Below are 22,773 nucleotides of genomic sequence, written 5' to 3'. Positions count from 1 at the left end.
AATTAAATTTGAAAAAAATGCGCGTTTAAAAAATTTAAAAATTAATAAGTGTATTTTTTTAAAAATAATTTACTCTGTTTATTTATAATTTTAAATTTGTCTGACGTCTGCTACATTCACAGTCATATTTAAAATTACAAATAAATCAAGTAAATAATTAATAAAATAATATTTGAAAAAAATGCGCGTTTAAAAAATTTTAAAATTAGTAAGTGTATTTTTTAAAAATATATTTTTTTAAATTATTTACTCTGTTTATTTATAATTTTAAATTTGTCTGTCTGCTACATTCACACTCATCTTTAAAATTATTAATAAATAGTGTAAATATTCAATAAAATTAAATTTGAAAAAAATGCGCGTTTAAAAAATTTAAAAATTAGTAAGGGTATTTTTTAAAAATATTTTTTTAAAAATTATTTACTCTGTTTATTTAAAATTTTAAATTTGTCTGGTGTCGGCTACATTCACACTCATATTTAAAATTGTTAATAAGTCGAGTAATTAATTAATAAAATAAAATTTTTAAAAAATGCGCGTTTAAAAAATTTAAAAATTAGTAAGTGTATTTTTTAAAAATTTATTTACTCGATTTATTTATAATTTTAAATTTGTCTGACGTCTGCCACATTCACACTCATGTTTTAAATTATAAATAAATCAAGTAAATAATTAATAAAACAAAATTTGAAAAAAATACGCATTTAAAAAATTAAAAAATTCATAAGTGTATTTTTTTCGAATTCAATTTCATTAATTATTTACACTATTTATTAATAATTTTTAAATGTGAGTATGAATTCAGCAGACATCAGATAAATTTAAAATTATAAATAAACAGAGTAAATAATTAATAAAATGAAATTTGAAAAAAGGCGCGTTTAAAAAATTTTCAAATTAATAAGTGCATTTTTCTCAAATATTTATTTAAAAATTATTTACTGTTTATTTATAATTTTAAATTTGTCTGACGTCTGCCACTTTCCCGCTCATTTTTTTTTTTTAAAAGAACCTGAAGTCTGAAGGTAGCAGTCGATTATCAACAATCGACTTCCAGGGTCATCAAGATTATTTTTATTATTTCGATATCGATTTCGACCTCGATATAAAGAAATCGATTAATTTGGCAGCACCGACAACACCAAGAATTTCTAAGTATTTAAATTTCCCGGTTAACTAAATGTCAGATGTCAAAATGGCAGCAGTTAGTAGTATTATAAGTAGGGACAATAATATTATGGCGTCGATAGCTAAAATAAATGAAGACGTTAAAAATGAACAGACAATTTATCAAGAATCAGAAATATTTTCAACTGGATTCGGTTTATTTGAAGAAATACGAAGGTCTGGTAAACTTTGCGATGTGACACTTAAAGTAAGTGCTGCAAATTAAAATAATTACTCATTTCCTTTGTTCTGTTGTGTGCTTTTTTTTTTTTTTAAATTTATCATTACTCATTCTTGTACTTACTCGCAATTTAAATTAAATTTAAATGAAGTTGTAGTAAAAAATATTTTGTTTTTTATTTTTAGGTTGAAGATCAGAGTTTTAGTGCCCATAGAGTAGTTTTAGCAGCGACAATTCCATACTTTCATGCCATGTTTTTAAATAATATGGTTGAAAGTAAATTAAGTGAAATCACACTCCAGGGATTTGAATCCATGTAATTTTTATTGTTTTGTTTTGTTATTAATTATTGGTTTTTTATTTAATTGGGAGTAGATAAGCAATAAGGAGTCAACCGAAATTTGAGTAGGATTTTGAGAAAATTAAGTTTGAAGATTTATTGATCGGTGTATTTTTGATATAATACTTTTTGATTGATAATTAAGTTACTGAAGTTAATAAAGTTTTGATTATAAATGACCAAACCCGGAAGTGTGGAAAATATTTTTTTCTATATAGTAAAATTGTGGGTTAAATATAACAGATATGGTAAAAATGACAATGACTAATTTTGAAGGGAATTAAATTTCCTACAAAAATGGTCTCTGTAAATTTTTTCGTAAATTCAATAGTTTTCTCAGAAAATCGATTTATAGTCTTCAATAGAATAATTTTCAAAAAATTTTATTTCTGAAGATTCCTTTAATCTTAAAATTGAAATTCTCGGTAAAATATCACAGATACAAAGAAAATGATAAGGACTAATTTTAAAGGAAATTAGATTTCCTACAAAAATGGTCTCAATAAATTTTTTCGTAAATTCAATATTTTTCTCAAAAGATTGATTTAAAGTTCTCACGAAAATAATTTTCAAAAAATTTTAATTCTAAAAATTCCTTTAATCTTAAAATTGAAATTCTCGCTAAAATATCACAGATACAAAGAAAATGATTAGGACCAATTTTAAAGGGAATTAAATTTCCTACAAAATTGTCTTTATACATTTTTCCATAAATTCAATATTTTTCTCAAAAAATTGATTTGAAGTTCTCACTAGAATAACTTTCAAAAAATTATATTTCTAAAAATTCCTTTATTCTTAAAATTGAAATTCTCGCTAAAATATCACAGATACGAAGAAAACGATAAGGACTAATTTTAAAGGAAATTAAATTTCCTACAAAATTTGTCTCCATAAATTTTTTCGTTAACTCAATAATTTTCTAAAAAAATTAAATTTAAAGTCCCCATTAATAAATTTTCACATTTTTAAAAAAAAGTGTGTCAAGACTTGACTCGGTTTCATAAAATTCCAACTCGCACTTGCCTGCTATTAAATCCAATTAATCTCAAGTAACTTGACACTGAATTGCTAAAATAATTGCAGCAGAAATATTGTAACGTAAAAAGTAAATCACAAAAAAAATGATAAACTTGCAATAAAAAAAGTTTATTTATTATTTGTTGCAATAACTTAGCAAATTGCTTAAATTTTTATTCTAGTTAATGACTCGCCCTCCGCAATCTAGTATTTAAACTCCCGTTACTTACCTCGATTTTACCCCAAGTTTTATCCCAGATAATTTATCCAACAATTTTTTTTCGTTTCCTTAAAAAAATTTTTTTCACTGAACTACTCGAAATTTTTATTTACCGCCCAATCATTTATACAAAAATCCAAAAATCTTTTCCTCTGACGTTACTGCTTATCTACCTCCACTAATTAATTAACAACTCAATCAACTAATCAACAATTTATTACAGGGCTTTAGAAGCTTTAATAAATTACGCATACAGCGGCCGCATAGTATTAAACAAACTAAATGTACAAAGTATAATGGTAGGAGCGTCATTTTTACAATTGCAATCAGTCCGCGACGCCTGTGCCGACTTCCTAAAAATTCACCTGCACCCAAACAACGCACTGGGCATCAGTCTATTCGCTGACCGCCTAAACTGCACCTCATTGGTCGAAGAATCAACGAAATACATCCAGCAGTACTTCCACCAGGTCTCTCTATCCGACGAGTTCCTGGTCCTGTCATTCACTGACCTCCAGGAACTGATTTCCAAAGACGACCTGTACGTAGTGTCAGAGTCCCAGGTCTTTGAAGCAGTCGTCCGATGGATAAAACACAACGTCGAGGAGAGATTAATTTACTTACCAAAATTACTGATACTCGTAAGGCTGCCACTGCTGAGTCCTGAGTATCTGGTGGATCATGTGGCCAAGGAGGATTTAATCAGACGGTCACACGAGTGCCGAGATTTGTTGGACGAAGCTAAAGACTGTCATTTGATGCCAGAGCGCAAGCATTTGCTTGAGAGTTACAGGTTCCGTCCTAGAGTATGTACGAATATAATTGGTCATATTTTTGCCGTTGGCGGACTGACCAAGTACGGGAACTCGCTGAGTACTGTCGAGGTTTACGACCCAGCGAAAGGCGTATGGAGAAAGTCGGAGGCGATGACGATGGACAGGAGTCGGGTCGGAGTTGCTGTTCATCAGAATAAATTGTATGCCTTCGGTGGATACAATGGAGTTGAGAGACTGGCGACTGTGGAAGTTTATCATCCGGCTTTGAAGACCTGGAAAATTATTGCTCCCATGCATTGCAAGCGAAGGTAATGGCGGGAAATTCGGGAATAATTTAGTCCAGTCGAAACTCTGTAGATGATCCTGATGTTAGCAGATGATTAAAAATTTTTGGATGCATTTTTTTTTATCAAAATTACAAAAAAAAAGAACTAAAAATATGCACTTGTAGGAAATTTAAAAAACTACAGGTGCAATTTTTTCAAATATTTTTTTTTTGTAATTTCTCGTTTTAAAAAAAATTCAAAAATTATTAGACGTCGGCTAACTTCAGTATCATAAATAATTTCATTATTCGAGAATTAAAAAAATATCAATTAAAAAAAAAAGTTAAAAATATGCACATGTAGGAAATTAAAAAAACTACGGGTGCAATTTTTTCAAATATTTTTTTTTTTATATTTTATCATCTCTAAAAAAATCTAAACATTATTAGACGTCGGTGAACTTCAGTATCAGGAATAATTTCATTATTCGAGAATTAAAAAAATAAATAAACTAAAAATATGCACATGTAGGAAATTTAAAAAACTACAGGTGCAATTTTTTCAAATATTTTTTTTCTTATAATTTATCGTTTAAAAAAAATTCAAAAATTATTAGACGTCAGATAACTTCAGTATCATGCAAAATTTGTGGAAAAAAAAATTCACATCAAGTATAAGAATTTTTTTTCTACAAAAATTTAGTGACTTTCAGTTTCGAAATTTCAAAAATCTACGGGTTATTTTTTTGTAGATACAAAAAAAAATTTTTGATATTTTTTTTCTCTACAATTTTGAAAATTATAAAAAAATTTTTTGGCTATGGAATATTTCCAAAAAAATCTTTTTTATTTCTCAATCTCGGGGTTACTTTTTGTCAAATTTGCACCAGCTTTTAAAAATGTCCCCTATTTCGGAGTATCGACGACTAAATTATCTTCGACCTCACATCCGACGCTTAATTTTACTAACAAATAAAATAATTTTTTCAGTGCGGTTGGATCTGCGGCACTGAATGATTACATTTACGTATGCGGTGGCTACGACGGAGTGATTTCGTTAAACACCGTCGAGAGATACTGCCCAATCACAGACAAATGGCAGATGCTGCGTCCTATGAACAAACATCGGTCTGCTGGCGGCGTCGTCGCCTTCGACGGATACATTTACGCCCTGGGTGGACACGACGGTCTCTCAATATTTGATTCCGTCGAGCGCTACGACCCACAGACTGGAATTTGGACGACAGTCAAGTCAATGCTGACCCGCAGATGCCGGTTGGGAGTGTCGACGCTCAATGGCAAACTCTACGTATGCGGTGGCTATGACGGCTCGACGTTTTTACAATCCGTCGAGGTGTATGACCCAGTGAAAGACACCTGGGAATACATTGCGCCGATGAACATGATGCGGAGCCGGGCAGCTCTGGTATCGAACATGGGGAAGCTTTGGGCCATTGGTGGATACGACGGAGTCTCGAATCTGTCGGCAGTTGAAGTCTACGACCCGCAGACGAATTCCTGGTCTTTTGCAACTCCGATGTGCGCACATGAGGGTGGGGTCGGCGTTGGCGTTATTCCAAATCCGTACTGCTAGGGATTTTATTTGTTTTTGTTCGAGATTTTCTCTCAAGTGAAAACTCTGGAGTCTTGAAATTTTTTTTGTAAATAAAAACGATAAGTTAGCCATCTTGCCTACTGTAATTGCATTTATTGTATTGTTTTATAATAATAAATTATAATTTTTACTTGTTTACAGAGAGGAAAAAAATGAACTTTTTTTTTTACATTAAATCCTGAGTTCATTAGTAATTTTTTTTCAGGGGAAGGAGTCTGAGATACAAAGAAAGAAGATATTTGTGATTTTTTTTTCAGAGTACGTTCGTTATTAAAATTTTTTTAATTTGTGACATTATTAAGTGACATTCCAAGAATATTCTGCGAAATTTTCAAAAAAAAATATGGAAAAATGAGCCAGTGGTAGTGGGGAGAGACGAGCAAAAAAAACCAAAAGATTTCTTTAGTACATGAGTTTATCTTGGATTTTAACGAAGGATTTTTTTTTTCAATGACTCCTTATTTTTTAATTAAACAAAAGGAATAATTTTTGGGAAAAATCCGAGTTTTTTTATTGCACCTTTAGCAAAAATTAAAAAATGAATAATTTGTTTATCAATTATTTTAAATTTTTCTGATGTCTGCTACAATCATGATAGTAAAGTTAGCCGACATTTGAAATTAAACAATTTTTTTTTTAACAGATAAATAATGAAAAAAAACAAATTTCTAAAAAAATGCACGTCGGAAATTTCACACACTATATATACGTGCACTTTTTCAAAATATTTTTTTAAAATGAATTAATAGTTTCATGAATGCAAATAATTTTGTACATTATTTAAAAAATCTTTGTACAAGTGTATTAACATGTAGATAATCATCATTTAAATCATTATCATCATAATTTATAAATTTTTATTTAATTAATAAGTAAACAAGAGCCGTAATTATAGAGTCTTAGCTTCTTTTCCGACAAAGAACCAAGAAAATTTTATTTTTGGTAGCAAAGAAGATCATGTTAAGCGCGAGATCATCCGCTTGGATGCTATGGAGCTGCTTTCCGGTTCGAATGATCCACAGGGTAATACTTTCGAAGCGTTCTGGATGTGTTGCCACAAGAGTGTCGTCTTGCAGATTAATTTTTTTTTTTTTTTGGGCGCCCTCCCTGGCGGGGTTGTCCCGTACACTTCGATTTGTGCCGGTTGTGGACAAAATTGAGATCACGGTAAGGTTGATTGCATCGATCGCAAACAACCTTACCGTGATTTTCGTCGAACCAGACATGGAGTTTAATCCAGCATCTCTCGAAGGTGGTATTGCATTTACGGCACAAATATCTCGCCGCAGAGCCAACCTGCTCAATTGTTTCTTCCCAATTGATGGCGTGATATTTGTCCGGTTGGTCGACAACGTACCAATGGTCTTTGTAAGGAAACTCGGGCCTCAAGAGATGCGGAACCCCGAGGAAGGAGTCTTTGTCATCATCATCTTCCACATCCTCCGATTCTGCTTCAGATTCTGCTTCAGATTCTGCTTCCGGTCCTGCTTCTGGTTCTAATTCTGCTTCCGGATCTGCGTTCAGTTCAACTCCTGGTTCTGCTTCCGCTTCTTCATCCGGTTCTGCTTCCGCTTCTTCATCCGGTTCTGCTTCCGCTTCTTCATCCGGTTCTGCTTCCGCTTCTTCATCCGGTTCTGCTTCCGCTTCTACTTCTGCTTCTGCTGCAGCTACCAGGTCCACTGTCTGTTCGTCCTTGCCCACCGCCGCTACAACCACTGCCGCCACTTCTGCCTCCACCTCTTCCCCAATTTGCTTTCGTTCTGAAACTTCAAGACGCTGCCTTAACTCTGCAATCTCCAGAAGCAGCTTGGCATTGACAGCAGTTAAGGTGTCCATTTGTCTTAAGCATGACTTCCTGCTCGGCTGTCGTGCTTCCGTAAATGGAGAAAGAGGTCGGTTCGAACCCCGTTGGTAGTGCGGGTCTCGTTTGGCTCGGAGGTCACGGAGGAAATTGCCGACCTCGAGCGTATTGGAATCCGTAAGGGGAGACTGAGCACAAACTATAACAAAAACATTGTCATTCGATGTGTCCAAGTCTTCCCCGTAGATTCGCCGTCTCAGAACAGTTAGAAATGGCGTACCAGACAGCGGAATATTGTAGTCGATTAGATGGTGTTTAAATGAGCTAAGCTCATTGATATAATCGCGGCGAGTAGAGCTGACTAGACTTTGCTGGGAGACATCTAATGAGGAGGAATCTGCGGCGTCCGCTCCTTCTGAACCAGGCAAGTCTACGAACGAAACTCGTTCCTGAGTTCGTGTGTTAGTCTACGTAATAAACAAAATAATTATCAAATCAAAAAATTAGTTCCAAACGATTTTGAAGTGTTAGTTAACTCACGATCTAATTGAAAAGTTATATAATTCAAATTCAAGTGAGTAACTGAGCTGTCTAACCAGTCTTCAAAACGATTTTCGAGGCTGTCAACGCCGATATGGTCAGAAACAGATTTTGTTATTACTTTGATTCTATTCCTAGGCTAATAAATAAGTCAAGGACGGTATTATCGTCTTAGTTCGACCGCAAATCGCAGATAAATACATAAATATTAGAGTAAGACAGATGACTGGCCTGTTTGAACAGACGATAAATCAAATCTGAAGAATGTCAACGCGCATCTGGTCAAAATAAAATTCTGCTAGCGCTTTGATTCTATTCCTAGGCTAATAAATAAGTTGAAAACGGTTTTATCGTGTTAGTTAGACCGTAAATTGCATAGAAATACATAAGCTTCAGAGTTAGACGTATAAGTGGCCTGTGCCAACGAACGTTAGATCAAATCTGAAGGCTGTCAACGCGCATCTAGTCAGAATCAGATTTTTCTAGTGCTTAGATTCTATTTCTAGGCTAATAAATAAGTTTAGAGCACTTTTATCGTGTCAGTTAGACCGCAAATTGCATAGAAATACATAAGCTTGAAAGTTAGAAATATGACTGGCCTGTGTCAACGAACGTTGGATCAAATCTATAGGCTGTCAACGCGCACATGGTTAGAATCAAATTCTGCTAGTGGTTTAATTTTGTTCCTAGGCTAATAAATAAGTGATGAACAGTTTTATTGTGTTACTTACTAGCTCAAAATAAGCGATGCTCCGCGATGAATTCAAGTTCAACGCAGTCTGGACTGTTTCTCTCTTTTCTATTGCCGTTTTAATTTTTATAGGCTTCCGAACCGTCAATTCACTCCATTGGAATTTTGCTAGGTTCCATTTATTATTTCCCAACAAGTCATGGCACATTTTTTTTTTGCTCTCCAATGCTCTGTAACCCAGAACCATAAAAATATCAAAGTGCACACCTTAATCGCTTGTTTTCTTTTCAATTATTATTTTTTCTCATTATTATTTAATAATATCAATTTTTTTTTTTAGTGTGAATTTTTATCCAATTCTTAAAACGGTAATTTATATTTTCTATTTTCTATTTTCAATTAAAATTTTTTTAATTTTTTTTTTTTTCTCTTTAATCATGTCTTTGTTTTCAGTTTTACCGCCACGCTAGATTTCTATGTTTGTGCACCGATAAACGCGAGTTATCTAAGCGATTATAGTATGCAATAATAACATTCAATCTTACTTCAATTTATTCGTTTCGAACTTGAATAAATATTTACCTTAATTCTAGACAGTCTTCAGGACCATCGAACCATCCTTGTATCAATCCTTGGAAGTCCTTGTTTCCTTGCAACGTCGTTGTTTTACCTGCGCCACTTCTTCCATACAAAATGACGCAGGTATTAGTTTTTTTGTTCTGTAGCAGGAACTTCAGCGTGTCTTTGGGAGATGTTGAAACATAATCCACCTCTAAAGGAGTATCTTTGTATTTTAACACCCCCTCTGCGGTTTTTGTAATCGCATTATTTTTCTGATCCTCAAACCCGTCTTTGAAAGTTTGAAAGACGACATGGAATTCTGTCAAATTAAAAAATTACACAATTTCACCCCTTCATTCCAGGCATCAATAATTTATCTAATTAATAAAAACACGGTTTAACTGTAGTGATTGAGTGAGTAAAAATATTTACCTAGTTAAATATTTTAAACACCGAAATAGTCTATCGGGTGACAAGGGATGAAACACGACAGTTTCAGACTACCCAGTGAACACATGACCTTATTTTGACGTCATACGTAGGTCATAGAAATGTCACGGCATCTGATGTAAATTTGATGTCAATCTGACGTTCTGCATGACTTTAATATGATGTAAAGCTTGTGACATCATATTGATGTACACATGACTCTTGTATGACGTCAGAGTTATGACTTATGTATTACGTACGTTTGACATAAAATCTACATCACATTATTACGTAATAATAAAGTCATTATCGTATATCATAATGATGTAATTTTAAAATCATACATTTATGTCAGTAGCAAAGTCACGGTTATACGTAATATGGATGTCACTCTTAAATCATATCTTTACATCAGTGACAAGTCATTATTTTACGCAATGCTGATGTAATTTCCGAGTCATAGTTTTTTATCATCTATTTATTGAAATAAAACAATCGTAGAATGAATTTTCAAAAATTTGTAAATGTGTAAAAATAACAACTAAACGTCGTAGATTTTTGGGTCCAAAGTAATCGATAAACTCGATAATAGATTATTCAAACGTTTTAGATTGAAACATTAGCATCATAAAAAAATTAATTTTATTTTTTTAAATGATATATCGAAATCATCATTTAGGATGACAAAGAAAATGTAACGACAGTTTGAACTCTTTTGATATTAAGATTATAAAGTTTAGTATCGCAATTTTTCAATCGATTAAATTTCATTCGATTTCGTGCAATTGTTTAATATTTCGCAAAATTTTATATAAGATTTTTTAAATTTCACATCACAACAAAAAATAAAAAAATTTGATGAAACTTAATGAAATTTTAAACAATTATCATCGAGGCCGAAAAATATTGTTTCTATAAATTTTCATATAAGTTCATAAAGTTTTTTTAAATTTTGTAAAAATCTTTCACGAAAACTTATGAACATTGTCTTTTCCGGCATTTCACTCTAAATACATCAATTAGGCACGAGATTTGAACTCCCGTGATGTGGACCAGTGAGCAACGTTCAAGATTACCAGCCAAGAGGAACCGTGTTCGAATCCAGCAGACGCCCAGGATATTTATATTATTTAACGTTATCTAATCTTGTTTCTGAATTCACAATACATTCGCGCGGTAATAATCAGATCAAAAATTCGGTATTTCATTTTTTTTTTTTTTTTTTTTTAAATATTTTTTCTGAATTGATAATTTTGACATCACCCATATGTCATATTGACGTCATAGAATGTCACACAGACATCGCATTGACGTCATGTATACTTCATTAGTTTTACATCATAATCTTACGTAAAAAAGTGTGAAATAATGAGTCACACCTGACTCATTCGTGACTTATATCTTACGTAAATGATGACTTAGCGTAAAGTCACTCTGACGTCAAATTTACGTAAATGTGTTTACTGGGATAAGGTGAGGTGGCTGCCCGAGACGCAGGCGACTAACCACCTGCAGTCCGAAATCGTGTGTTATCCTGAGTCACACACTTTATTTCGGAGTAGTACTTTTGCCCTAAGTCAGTTTCCAGTATTGGCAATCAATAAATATAAATAAATAATGTTAATAAACTCACTGTCTTTTGGTCTCCTGCGTGGACTTGGGGACCTGCTCGTTGACCTTGATGGACGAGCCACACCACTTGTTGATGGAACTGCCAAATGTTCCTGACTCATTTCTGAAATCAGATAATTTTTAAATTTACGTGTAATTAATTATCGTTATTAATAGTTTTTACACAGAAAAAAGGATTCCTTGACGCACGAAGTTTTTTTCCGCTCAAAAATTTTTTTTTTGGGCTAAAGAAAATTATCATTTTCGATTCATAATGCGAAAAATTTCTAAGAGCAAGCAAAAATTTTTTTCTGTGTACTCTAATTTTTCTACTTTTTTTTTTTTTTTACAATGAGAGTAATCTTGGCTAAGATGAGTTTCTAGTTACTAACTTTTCACAAAGAAAATAGTAAATTTTAAAAAATTCGAGGATTTTATTGTTTTCACCGTGATTTTTTGAAAATCGAGTTTTCATTGGATGTCGACGTTTTGAAGTCCTACGAAGCTATTTCGATCATTTTCAGATTGATGTCTGATTGTCTCTGCCTCATCTGAGTAGTATTACGACTACTGTTGTCTGTTAAGTGCGAAAGAGAAAATTGTGACATTTCTTTATAGATAATTATTTGATTCATGATACGGTAAATATTTTTTTTTTTTACCCTATTGATATTTTAAATGTCAGGAGTAGATTTCGAAAAGTTTAAAAATTTAACTGATGGTGGCGTTTGACTAACGTCCGTAAAGGCTTTAGTCGTTGTCGTGCGACTGCGAAAAGCTGCATGAGGATCATGCGTCATTAGTATTCTAATCTTAGGAGCAGTCGGTTGTGTCCTCAGTTGTTCTAATAGATAATTAGAACTAAAAAATATGTTCATAGTTTAATAAATATCTAACTTGAACCAGTGCCAAGTTTTATATGAATTTAGTTTAAAAATTAACACAAATGTGTTAAATCGATTGGTTTGGGTAAATTTAACCCCCACGATTATATCATGACGCATCAGAGTATAGCGGGTATTTAAATGCCGTAGAAGTCTCGCGCATAATCATTTCAGTGATATAGAAAGTAGCAGATGTCAGACAAATTTTTTATTTTTATGAACAAATTGATGATACTGAAATTAGCCATGACAATAAAGTTAGCAGACATTTAACAATTTTTGGATTTTTTTTTAACAAAGACATAAATATTAAAAAATATCTTGAAAAATTGCACGTATAGTTTATCAAATTTTCGACATGTGCATTTTTTTAGAAATATTTTTTTTTCATTATTTATCTGTTAAAAATTTTTCTTTTAATTTCAATTGTCTGCCAAGTTTACTGTCATAAATTAGCCGACGTCTAATAATTTTTGGATTTTTGAAAAACCATAGATTACAAAACAAAACAAAAATGCACCTGTTTTTTTTTTTTTTAATTTGCAAATTTTAATTTTTTATTTAATTTTGTTTTGATTTGTCGAAAAGAAAATTCAAAAATTGTAAACTGTCCGCTAATTTCAGAAAAAGAAATGTTGTTAATAAATTAAATTTATTTTTAAGATAATCATATGCAGTTTGTTAAATTGTTTTCTTTAATTATTTTATTTGTTTCTTCAAAAGAAAAAAATTTTTCTCTTAATATCTACTACTTTCAGTATCATTCATCTTAAATTTTATTTCCTACGAAGAATTATAGTATTATTATAATTTTTTGTTTAAAATTTTTTTTAGTTCTTGAATATTGATTTTTTTTTCTTTAATTATTTAAAAAATTTTTTAATTTTTAAGTATTGAAATTTTGTTTTTTATTCATTTACTCTTTTAAAATTTTTTCAATTTAAATATTAAAAATATTTTTGTTATTGTTTCTCTTATTTAAAAATTATCTAATTTTTAAAAATTAAATTTTTTGGCCAGAATTAGTTATGAATTAATTAATCATGAGTGTAAATGTAACAGACATCAGACAAATTTAGAATTATATGTAAATAAATAGAGTAAAGAATTTATAAAATAATATTTATAAAAAATGCACTTATTAATTTTTAAATTTTTTATACATACATTTTTTATTTAATTTACTTTTATTAATTATTTAGTTTATTTATTAATAACTTAAAATTTGTCTAATGTCAGCTACATTCACACTCATAATTAATAAATGTTATTATTTATTATAACATTAAAATAAAAAATAAATATTTTAAAAAACTGCAAAAAGTGCATATTTTTCTTTGTTTTTTGTTTTGTAATTTATTTACTGATATTATTCAACAATTATCATCAGTTAAAATTTAAAAATTCTTTAGGTTAAAAATAATGTGGTAAAGTTGGTGGACATCAGAAAATTTTTTAGTTTTTAAAATAATAAAATAAAATTTTTTAAACAAAAAAATTAAAAAATGGAGTTGTATAAAATTCTAAAATCAGAACATGTATTTTTTTATCATATCAATTTAATTGTTTAATTTTTTTATATGTAAGTCAAAAATTGCCTTATGTATATATTAAAATAATCTATATTTTATTACCTCGGTTTTGATGTATTATTTTAAAAAATAATTTTGATTAGATTGTAAACAACTACGTTTACTTTTTTTTTTAATTACTTTTTATTGAATTACTTTTTTTTCAATAGAAAAAATTTATTTATTCAACGAGACGAAAATTTTTCATAGAGATTAAGTAAGATGTACAATTAATGTTATTTCACCAACTCTTTTGTCCGGTGTTTTGATTAGCGCCAAAAAAACCAGTGTGAATGTAGTAGACATCAGCCGAATTTACAATTGTAAATAATTAAAAATATAATATTTATAAAAAATGCACTCATAAATTTCAAAATTTTTTAAATGCGCATTTTTTTAAAATTTAATTTTATTTATTATTAATTTTAAATTTTTCTGATGTCTGCTGCATCCACACTCATCCAAAAAAAGTAAATTTTCCATGACACCAACAGAGCGCAGCACCTCCTGGTGGCTCCGCCTCCTTAAGTTAATTTCCCATTCCTAAAAATAAAAATCATTTCATCGCCATCAGTTAAGGTAGTTTGGCACGGCAGGTACCATAATCTCTCCAACATGTTATGTTTATTTACTTTTTAAATAAGTAAATATAACCTCAACATAACGAACGTCAACTGGATTTATTTAAATAATTTGAATATTTAAAAATATCTTTATAATATATATTCATTTGAATTTAATTACACTGAGAAATAATTATATTGAGTATCCTCTTCTAAAAAGTTGATGGCCGGATGTCGTATCGTTTCACGTCACTTCTGTGACTATTTTATTTGCTTGTCGATTGGTCGACTGAGATAGTGGCGGGATTTTTGAAAGAATGAAGGCAAGCGAAGCGAGCATGTTATGTCTAGTTTTTAATATTAAAATTAGCGTACGTGTGGTTAAAGTTATTAATAAATTATTTTTATGTCTACAGTTAATTATTAACGTGCTCTAGTTATTTTTATTTAAAAAAAAAGTGTTGTTTTTAATTAATATAATAATGAATGAGTGTGAATGTAGCAGACATCATACAAATGAATGAACTTTTGGATTGTCTGATGTCTGCTACATTCACACTTATATAATTTATTTATTCATTCAAAATTTATAAATTGTCTCATGTCTGCCACATTCACTCATTTCTTTTGTTACTTTAATAATTTATGATTTACATATGTTTTATATATAAGTTAGATATAAGATTATATATAAATATGTAAATGTTACATATGACAAATTTAAATTTTACTGAGACTTGTAATAAAAAAATACAGTTTCCGAGTAGAGGGACTTTGGTAATATTTGAAACTGTGATTTTTTGAGTGTAAATGTAGCAGACATACAATTTTTTAATTACATATAAAAAATTAAAAAAAAATACATGTACTGAATTTTGAATTCTCTAAACATGAATTTTTTAATTTTATTTTATAAAAATTTTAATTTATTATTTCAAAATTACAAAATTGTAAGATGTCCGTTAACTTTACTATCATAAATTTTCCGCTATTCTTTTCTCCTCTAGGAACTCGGGAATAAATAAAAAATATTTTAAAATTTAAACAAATCCTCTGTGAATCGGGCAAGGATATTGTTAAAATAAATATACAGGTATAAGCAAATAAACTTTTACATGAAAAATTATCCAATTTATTCTAACGATTCTCAATAACAAATTAGTACAGCTATATAAAATACTATTTAATTATTATCGTAACTTTTTATGGATGTAACATTATCAAAAACTCCATTATATTAAGACACTTCATGGTATAATTTTTTATAGTCGAGTACTCTAAATTATTTTGATTTATACTCTAAAATAAAATATTAATCAGCTGTTCCTCCTCAACAATCCACTTAATAAAAATAATATATGGCAGTCTAATATATACATTCATAGTAAGCCATTGTTGATATTGATTATTAATTACAATGAATAAAATAATTTAAGAACAGTAATAATGTTTTTTTATTATGAAAAGTAAATTTTATAATTATTAGTTAGTATTGATTAATAAATTTAGAAAAAAAAAATTAAATGCACACTCAAATAAAACAATTATTTGAAATGTGAAGCTCGGATAATTTATCATTTTGGAGTGTTTATTTAATTACATTAAAACAATAAATTAAATAAAAAAATGTCATTATTTTAATTACTTTGTTGCAATCAATTAAACATAGATTAATTATTATTTGTAATTTGTTCTATAAAAAAAAAAATAATACAGTGATTTAATAGAAATTTCTATACGGTATATTGAGTCAGAACCTATTAAATTAATCATGTAATTAACTACTAAATACGTATCTTAATAAATATAAAAAACTAGGAAAAATATCTTAAAAAAGATTAATTTATAGACAGTTTGATTTTCATTTAGTTCAATTTGAAATATATTTCCTTAGTAGAAGAAAAATACGCAAACGATAAATCAATCTATGAGACATAATAAAAAAAAAAAACATTTACGTCTTGAAATCATTTCAACTCAACGCACAAAAAACTTTCTTCAAAAATAATAAAATAATTATCAGTAATAATAATAATTAATAATCAATAATAAGTAAAATTTATTTTTTCGTTAAAAAAAATCAAAAAATTTTTAAATGTCTGCTAACTTTATTGTCGTGCTACATTCACACTCATAAAAAATGTATGACTTTTTTCATAATAACAAAATTTTTTATAATTATAATTACTCAAAAATTGTCAACAGAAAAATTAATTATTATTTCAGATCCTGAAGTTAGCAGACAATTGTCAATTTTTGAATTTTTTTTTTCAACGAATCATTTACAGGAAAAATATAAAGAAATTATGAGACGTCGGCTAACTTCAGTATCATTAATATTTAAACTAATTAAAATATTAAATTTAAAAAAAAATTTTTATTATTTTTTATAATTAAGTTTACATACAATCACTGTGAAAAATTAATTAATTGTTGTGTTAAGTAATTATCAGCGTAAAAACAACCTAATTAATTTTTTTCTGAGAAAACATACGAAACATTATTTAATAGCGTTTTTTATTTAAATTTTGTAAAGAATTTCTTTATCATCTATACAGAGTTTTATGCTAAAAGAGCAATCAATTCAATACAACTAGAGTGGGGACAACTAGAAGAAGACGGTTAAAGTGAGATAGTCGCGCTTCCCGAGTTGCCGCTGGATGTCGCAATTTGTTCCTATTAAGAGATTTATTTCAGAACTTATAAATTCAATCGAAAAATATTTATAAGTGTCATTTGTTCGACCGAACCGTGAAAATATTGACAAAGATGATGTCTGGAATGATTCAATTCTAATAAACGCCGTTGAAACGAAAATTCGATAATTTTTTCATGTTTGCTAACTTCAGGATCATTTAAAAACTTTCCTTTTTTTTGCTGTAAAGAATCAAAAATTTCAAATCAAAATTCTATCCCATTGATATTTGTTTTGGATGACAGGTCATTGATCCTCACAAACTCAGTGATCATTTATTCTCACACTTTTATAGATCTATAACTCTATAGATCAACAAAGCCATCTCTTGTTAAAATTTTTTGAAATAAATTCTGCCGGATAATCATTGTTTAGTAATACTGATTTAATTAATTATAAATTTTTTTCGTTAAATTGTTTGACGCTTAAATAGAAGGTTATACGTCGAATAAATGGTGAATAATTCCAATTTTTCGTGTTTTACTATATTTGCTGTTTTAATTAATTTCATATCTAAAAAACTAATTTCGTTATTTTGTTGATCTATAAATTTTTTTGATCTTTTTCTGCAATGTTTAACTCAAGTTAACTGTATTGGTTTCATAGCTCGGTAATAGACTTGTTTAAATTATTGATGATAGAGGATTTCTCAACTACTAAGCGTCTCAACTGTTCTTTCTCAAATTTCTCGAAAGCTTATAAACCCGGGTCAAAAAATTTGATCTGATTTTAGTCTAACTGTACTGTATTTGGACTACTCGGTCTGTTATTGAACTTCTATAAAATTTTTAATCTATTTTTGATCTACCCAGATCGAAAAATTTGATTTGATTTTAGTCTAATTGGACTATTTGATCTGTTTTTGATCTTTTACAAAAATTTTTAACCGTTTTCGACCTGTTGTTTTAAAAAACAATTGCGTTACGGGTAGACAAAACTAGATTAATTCTTGAACTTTGAAAAATTTTAGTTCTGAAAATTTGCAAGGACAAAACTAGATTAAATCATGGACTTATAAAATTTTTATTTATGGGCAATATTTATAAAAAAAATATTTAGATACAGAATTGATTATGTTTTGTTTACTATTCATTTAGTATCTTTTGTTTAAAGATGTCGGCAGTTAATGAAAGTTTGACAGCTTAGTTTTTTGTTGTCTTGACTGAATATTTATAGCATTGAATAAAAGTGATAAAATAACTCTTAAAATGTCAAGAAATTTTTCTAATTTACTGGATAAAATCGAAAATATTTTGGCATTAGAAAACATCAAAATTTTTGTGCATAACGGAAGCGCATTAGCATATTTCAAATACCAAGAAAATTAAAATGTCCTTAAAAACAATTGAATGCAGAGCAATAATTATAATAAAAAAGTTTGTTTTAGCCTAAACCCGATTTAAAACAGACTAAATATCATACGAAAATAAGTCTGATATTGGCCTGGATAATGACTAGTACGGACAAAAACAGATTAAATTCCTATATAAAATAAATACGATTTATAAACTTGAATTAAAAAAAAAATATTTGAATGTATCATTTATTTTAAAACAGATCTAATTTTTCGACCCGGGAATTTTTGTGAAATTCTTCGGAAATTTTAGATTCTTTGTAAAGTGCTTCATAATGGATTGCTAATTTCCTGAAATTGAAATACATATGCAGCAGAAGCAGAAGTAGAAGCGGAAGCAGAACCAGGAGTTGAACTGAAAGCAGAAGCGGACGCAGAATTAGTGGTAGAACCGGAAGCAGAACCAGGAGCAGATCCGGAAGCAGAATCAGAAGTAAAACCAGAAGCAGAATCGGAGGATGTGGAAGATGATGAAGACAAAGACTCGTTCCTCGGGGTTTCGCATCTGTTGAGGCCCGAGTTCCCTTATAAAAACAAGTGGTATGTTGTCGACCAACCGGACAAATATAACGCCATCAATTGGGAGGAAACAATTGAGCAGGTTGGCTCTACGGCAAGATATTTGTGCCGTATATGTAACGTCACCTTTGAGAGATGATGGATAAAACTTCATGTCTGGTTTAACGAAAATCATGGTAAGGTTGTTTGCGATCGATGCAATCAAGCTTACCGAGATGTCGGTTTTGTCCACAGCCGGCACAAGTCTAAATGTACGGGACAACCCCGCCAGAGAGGGCGCCCGAAAAAAAATAAAAATTAATTGCAGTGATTGAGGATTCTGGCAAGAACTCTGTTGCTTTACAATGTATTATGTCACTCGAATATTTTTAATCATATAGTAGAGATTCTATAGACTTTTGATTAAAATATTTTTGTTAAAGCTCAAGTTCAAATTCAGAGATAAATTATTTATGGAAACATTGATAATAAATATTTTTGTCATTATGTAATATAGGTTGTACTATATATTACCATCAAACAAGGTACTTATCACTCTATCAAATAACGGAGGAGTACACGCGCCAGAATGGTCACAATTTCGGAATATAAGACTTCTGAAATAAGTTTCTTACCAGGGACACTACAAATCGTAGGCGCTACCTAGTGGCGCGCACCGAACTATTCTCGCTGCTGCTGCCTAGCACCAGTGACTTCCCTCTCTTACATATATATCTTTTCTCCCAAGAAATTTTTCTCTCGGTTTGAGTAACTTTTTTTTTTTTTTGGTTGGAGCATACGAAAATTCTTTTGTTAAACAAATAGTAATTATTCCAAGAAATTTTATTTTTTTCAAACAAAAAAATGCAATATTGCTACAATAACCTGGCACGGCTTTCTTCAATAAAATATCTCTTATTTTAAGAAATAAAAACTTTTAAAACAATTAAAAATTTTCGACTAAAGCATAAAAATATGTTAACTTGAGGAAAAAAAATTTTGATTCAAAATAAAGATTTCAAAATAATTATTTATTTGATGTAAAAAAAATTTTATTTTCCGAATCGTTAAAAAAAATTTTCTTGTATCAAGAATATTTTTCTTAGTTCAAGTTAACTGTATTTGCGTTGACAGCCTTCATATTTGATCGAAAGTCTGTTTCAACGAGCCAGTCATTTGTCTAACTTTCAAATCTTTGCATTTTTATCCACTTTCTGGTCTTACTAACACAATAAAACTGTTTTTTACTTATTTATCAGCCAAGGAATAGAATCAAAGAAATAACAAAATCTGTTTCTGACCCGATTTGCGTTGACAGCCTCGAAAATCGTTTTGAAGACTGGTTAGACAGCTCAGTTACTCACTTGAATTTGAATTATATAACTTTTCAATTAGATCGTGAGTTAACTAACACTCCAAAATCGTTTGGAACTAATTTTTTGATTTGATAATTATTTTGTTTATTACGTAGACTAACACCCGAACTCAGGAACGAGTTTCGTTCGTCGACTTGCCTGGTTCAGAAGGAGCGGACGCCGCAGATTCCTCCTCATTAGATGTCTTCCAGCAAAGTCTAGTCAGCTCTACTCGCCGCGATTATATCAATGAGCTTAGCTCATTCAAGCACCATCTAATCGACTACAATATTCCGCTGTCTGGTACGCCATTTCTAACTGTTCTGAGACGGCGAATCTACGGGGAAGACTTGGACACATCGAATGACAATGTTTTTGTTATAGTTTGTGCTCAGTCTCCCCTTACGGATTCCAATACGCTCGAGGTCGGCAATTTCCTCCGTGACCTCCGAGCCAAACGAGACCCGCACTACCAACGGGGTTCGAACCGACCTCTTTCTCCATTTACGGAAGCACGACAGCCGAGCAGGAAGTCATGCTTAAGACAAATGGACACCTTAACTGCTGTCAATGCCAAATCAAAAATCTTGTTCTACATGTAGAAATAAAAATTCAGTGAAATTTTGAACTCTTAATAACAATTTTAAGAATTGGAACAACGTCGTTGAAGTTTTCTAATGCTAAAAGCATGTAAATTTTGATTCTTTTCTTTTCATCGAATAAAACTCAGCCCTATATTCACGTACCTTATCGGTTCAAAATTTTCTTGGAAGATAATTGTATGCTCTTTGAAAAATCCTGTATGTGCTTAGCAGTACCTTCAACTACAGCCCTCGTGGAAGCCTTGAAAGTCTAATTTCCTACGAAATTAGTGGTTTTTTGTTGTTAACTTGTAAACGGTTGACTTTTGGGAAAAAAAGTACATGACATTTTTTGTAGGAAATTTAGTCTTCTACAACAAATTTCTTATAAGTCAAATCTCTAAAATCCATATTTAAAAAGATATATGAACTTTAACTAAGTAAAATTCTAAATTTCATGAGTTTTCCTGCCTACGGCATGGAGACTTTTTTTTAAGTGACTCGTCTCTCCCCACTACCACTGGCTTCATTTTCCATATTTTTTTATGAAAATTTCGCAAAATATTCTTGGAACAATGCTTAATAAAGCCACAAATTTTAAGAATTTTAATTACGAAGGTACTCTGAAAAAAAAAATCACAAAAATATATGATCCTAAAGTTAGCAGACAATTTGTAATTTTCATATTTTCTTTTCAACAATTAAATTACAAAAAAACAAAAACTAAAAATATGCACATGTAGAAAATTTCAAAAACTACAGGTGCAATTTTTTTAAATATTTTTTTTTTTTATAATTTATCATTAAAAGAAAAATCCCAAAATTTCTCCGGCATGGAGACTTTTTTTGAGTGACTCGTCTCTCCCCACTACCACTGGCTTATTTTTCCATATTTTTTTATGAAAATTTCGCAAAATATTCTTGGAACAATGCTTAATAATGCCACAAATTTTAAGAATTTTAATTACGAAGGTACTCTGAAAAAAAAAATCACAAAAATATATGATCCTAAAGTTAGCAGACAATTTGTAATTTTCATATTTTCTTTTCAACAATTAAATTACAAAAAAACAAAAACTAAAAATATGCACATGTAGAAAATTTAAAAAACTACAGGTGCAATTTTTTTAAATATTTTTTTTTTTTATAATTTATCATTAAAACAAAAATCCCAAAATTTCTCCGGCATGGAGACTTTTTTTGAGTGACTCGTCTCTCCCCACTACCACTGGCTTCATTTTCCATATTTTTTTATGAAAATTTCGCAAAATATTCTTGGAACAATGCTTAATAATGCCACAAATTTTAAGAATTTTAATTACGAAGGTACTCTGAAAAAAAAAATCACAAAAATATATGATCCTAAAGTTAGCAGACAATTTGTAATTTTCATATTTTCTTTTCAACAATTAAATTACAAAAAAAACAAAAACTAAAAATATGCACATGTAGAAAATTTAAAAAACTACAGGTGCAATTTTTTTAAATATTTTTTTTTTTTATAATTTATCATTAAAAGAAAAATCCCAAAATTTCTCCGGCATGGAGACTTTTTTTGAATGACTCGTCTCTCCCCACTACCACTGGCTTCATTTTCCATATTTTTTTATGAAAATTTCGCAAAATATTCTTGGAACAATGCTTAATAATGCCACAAATTTTAAGAATTTTAATTACGAAGGTACTCTGAAAAAAAAAATCACAAAAATATATGATCCTAAAGTTAGCAGACAATTTGTAATTTTCATATTTTCTTTTCAACAATTAAATTACAAAAAAACAAAAACTAAAAATATGCACATGTAGAAAATTTAAAAAACTACAGGTGCAATTTTTTTAAATATTTTTTTTTTTTATAATTTATCATTAAAAGAAAAATCCCAAAATTTCTCCGGCATGGAGACTTTTTTTGAATGACTCGTCTCTCCCCACTACCACTGGCTTCATTTTCCATATTTTTTTATGAAAATTTCGCAAAATATTCTTGGAACAATGCTTAATAATGCCACAAATTTTAAGAATTTTAATTACGAAGGTACTCTGAAAAAAAAAATC

At 29.8% G+C, this 22,773-nt stretch overlaps 2 protein-coding genes across 2 annotated transcripts; one reads left to right on the top strand and one right to left on the bottom strand.

Annotated features, from left to right (window-relative positions):
• Positions 1–1,163: 1,163 nt before the first annotated feature.
• LOC130676340 (kelch-like protein 18) lies at positions 1,164–5,730 on the top strand. The gene is made up of 4 exons (XM_057482494.1): positions 1,164–1,375; positions 1,534–1,664; positions 3,152–4,012; positions 4,960–5,730. Exons 1-4 carry the CDS (start codon positions 1,181–1,183, stop codon positions 5,561–5,563), a joined length of 1,791 nt encoding a protein of 596 aa, XP_057338477.1. The 5' UTR covers positions 1,164–1,180; the 3' UTR covers positions 5,564–5,730.
• On the bottom strand, positions 5,692–14,144 carry LOC130676345 (kinesin-like protein Klp68D). The gene is made up of 5 exons (XM_057482500.1): positions 13,736–14,144; positions 11,240–11,341; positions 9,199–9,496; positions 8,657–8,846; positions 5,692–7,852 (listed from the first exon to the last, which is right to left on the bottom strand). The coding sequence occupies exons 2-5, from the start codon at positions 11,337–11,339 to the stop codon at positions 6,662–6,664; spliced, it is 1,779 nt and encodes a 592-aa protein (XP_057338483.1). The 5' UTR covers positions 11,340–11,341; positions 13,736–14,144; the 3' UTR covers positions 5,692–6,661.
• Positions 14,145–22,773: the final 8,629 nt, after the last annotated feature.

Source organism: Microplitis mediator, chromosome 1, assembly GCF_029852145.1.
Source record: "Microplitis mediator isolate UGA2020A chromosome 1, iyMicMedi2.1, whole genome shotgun sequence".
Lineage (NCBI taxonomy): Eukaryota > Metazoa > Arthropoda > Insecta > Hymenoptera > Braconidae > Microplitis > Microplitis mediator.
The sequence above is the reverse complement of the archived record's forward strand: the minus strand, read 5'-3'. Positions and strand labels throughout refer to the sequence as shown.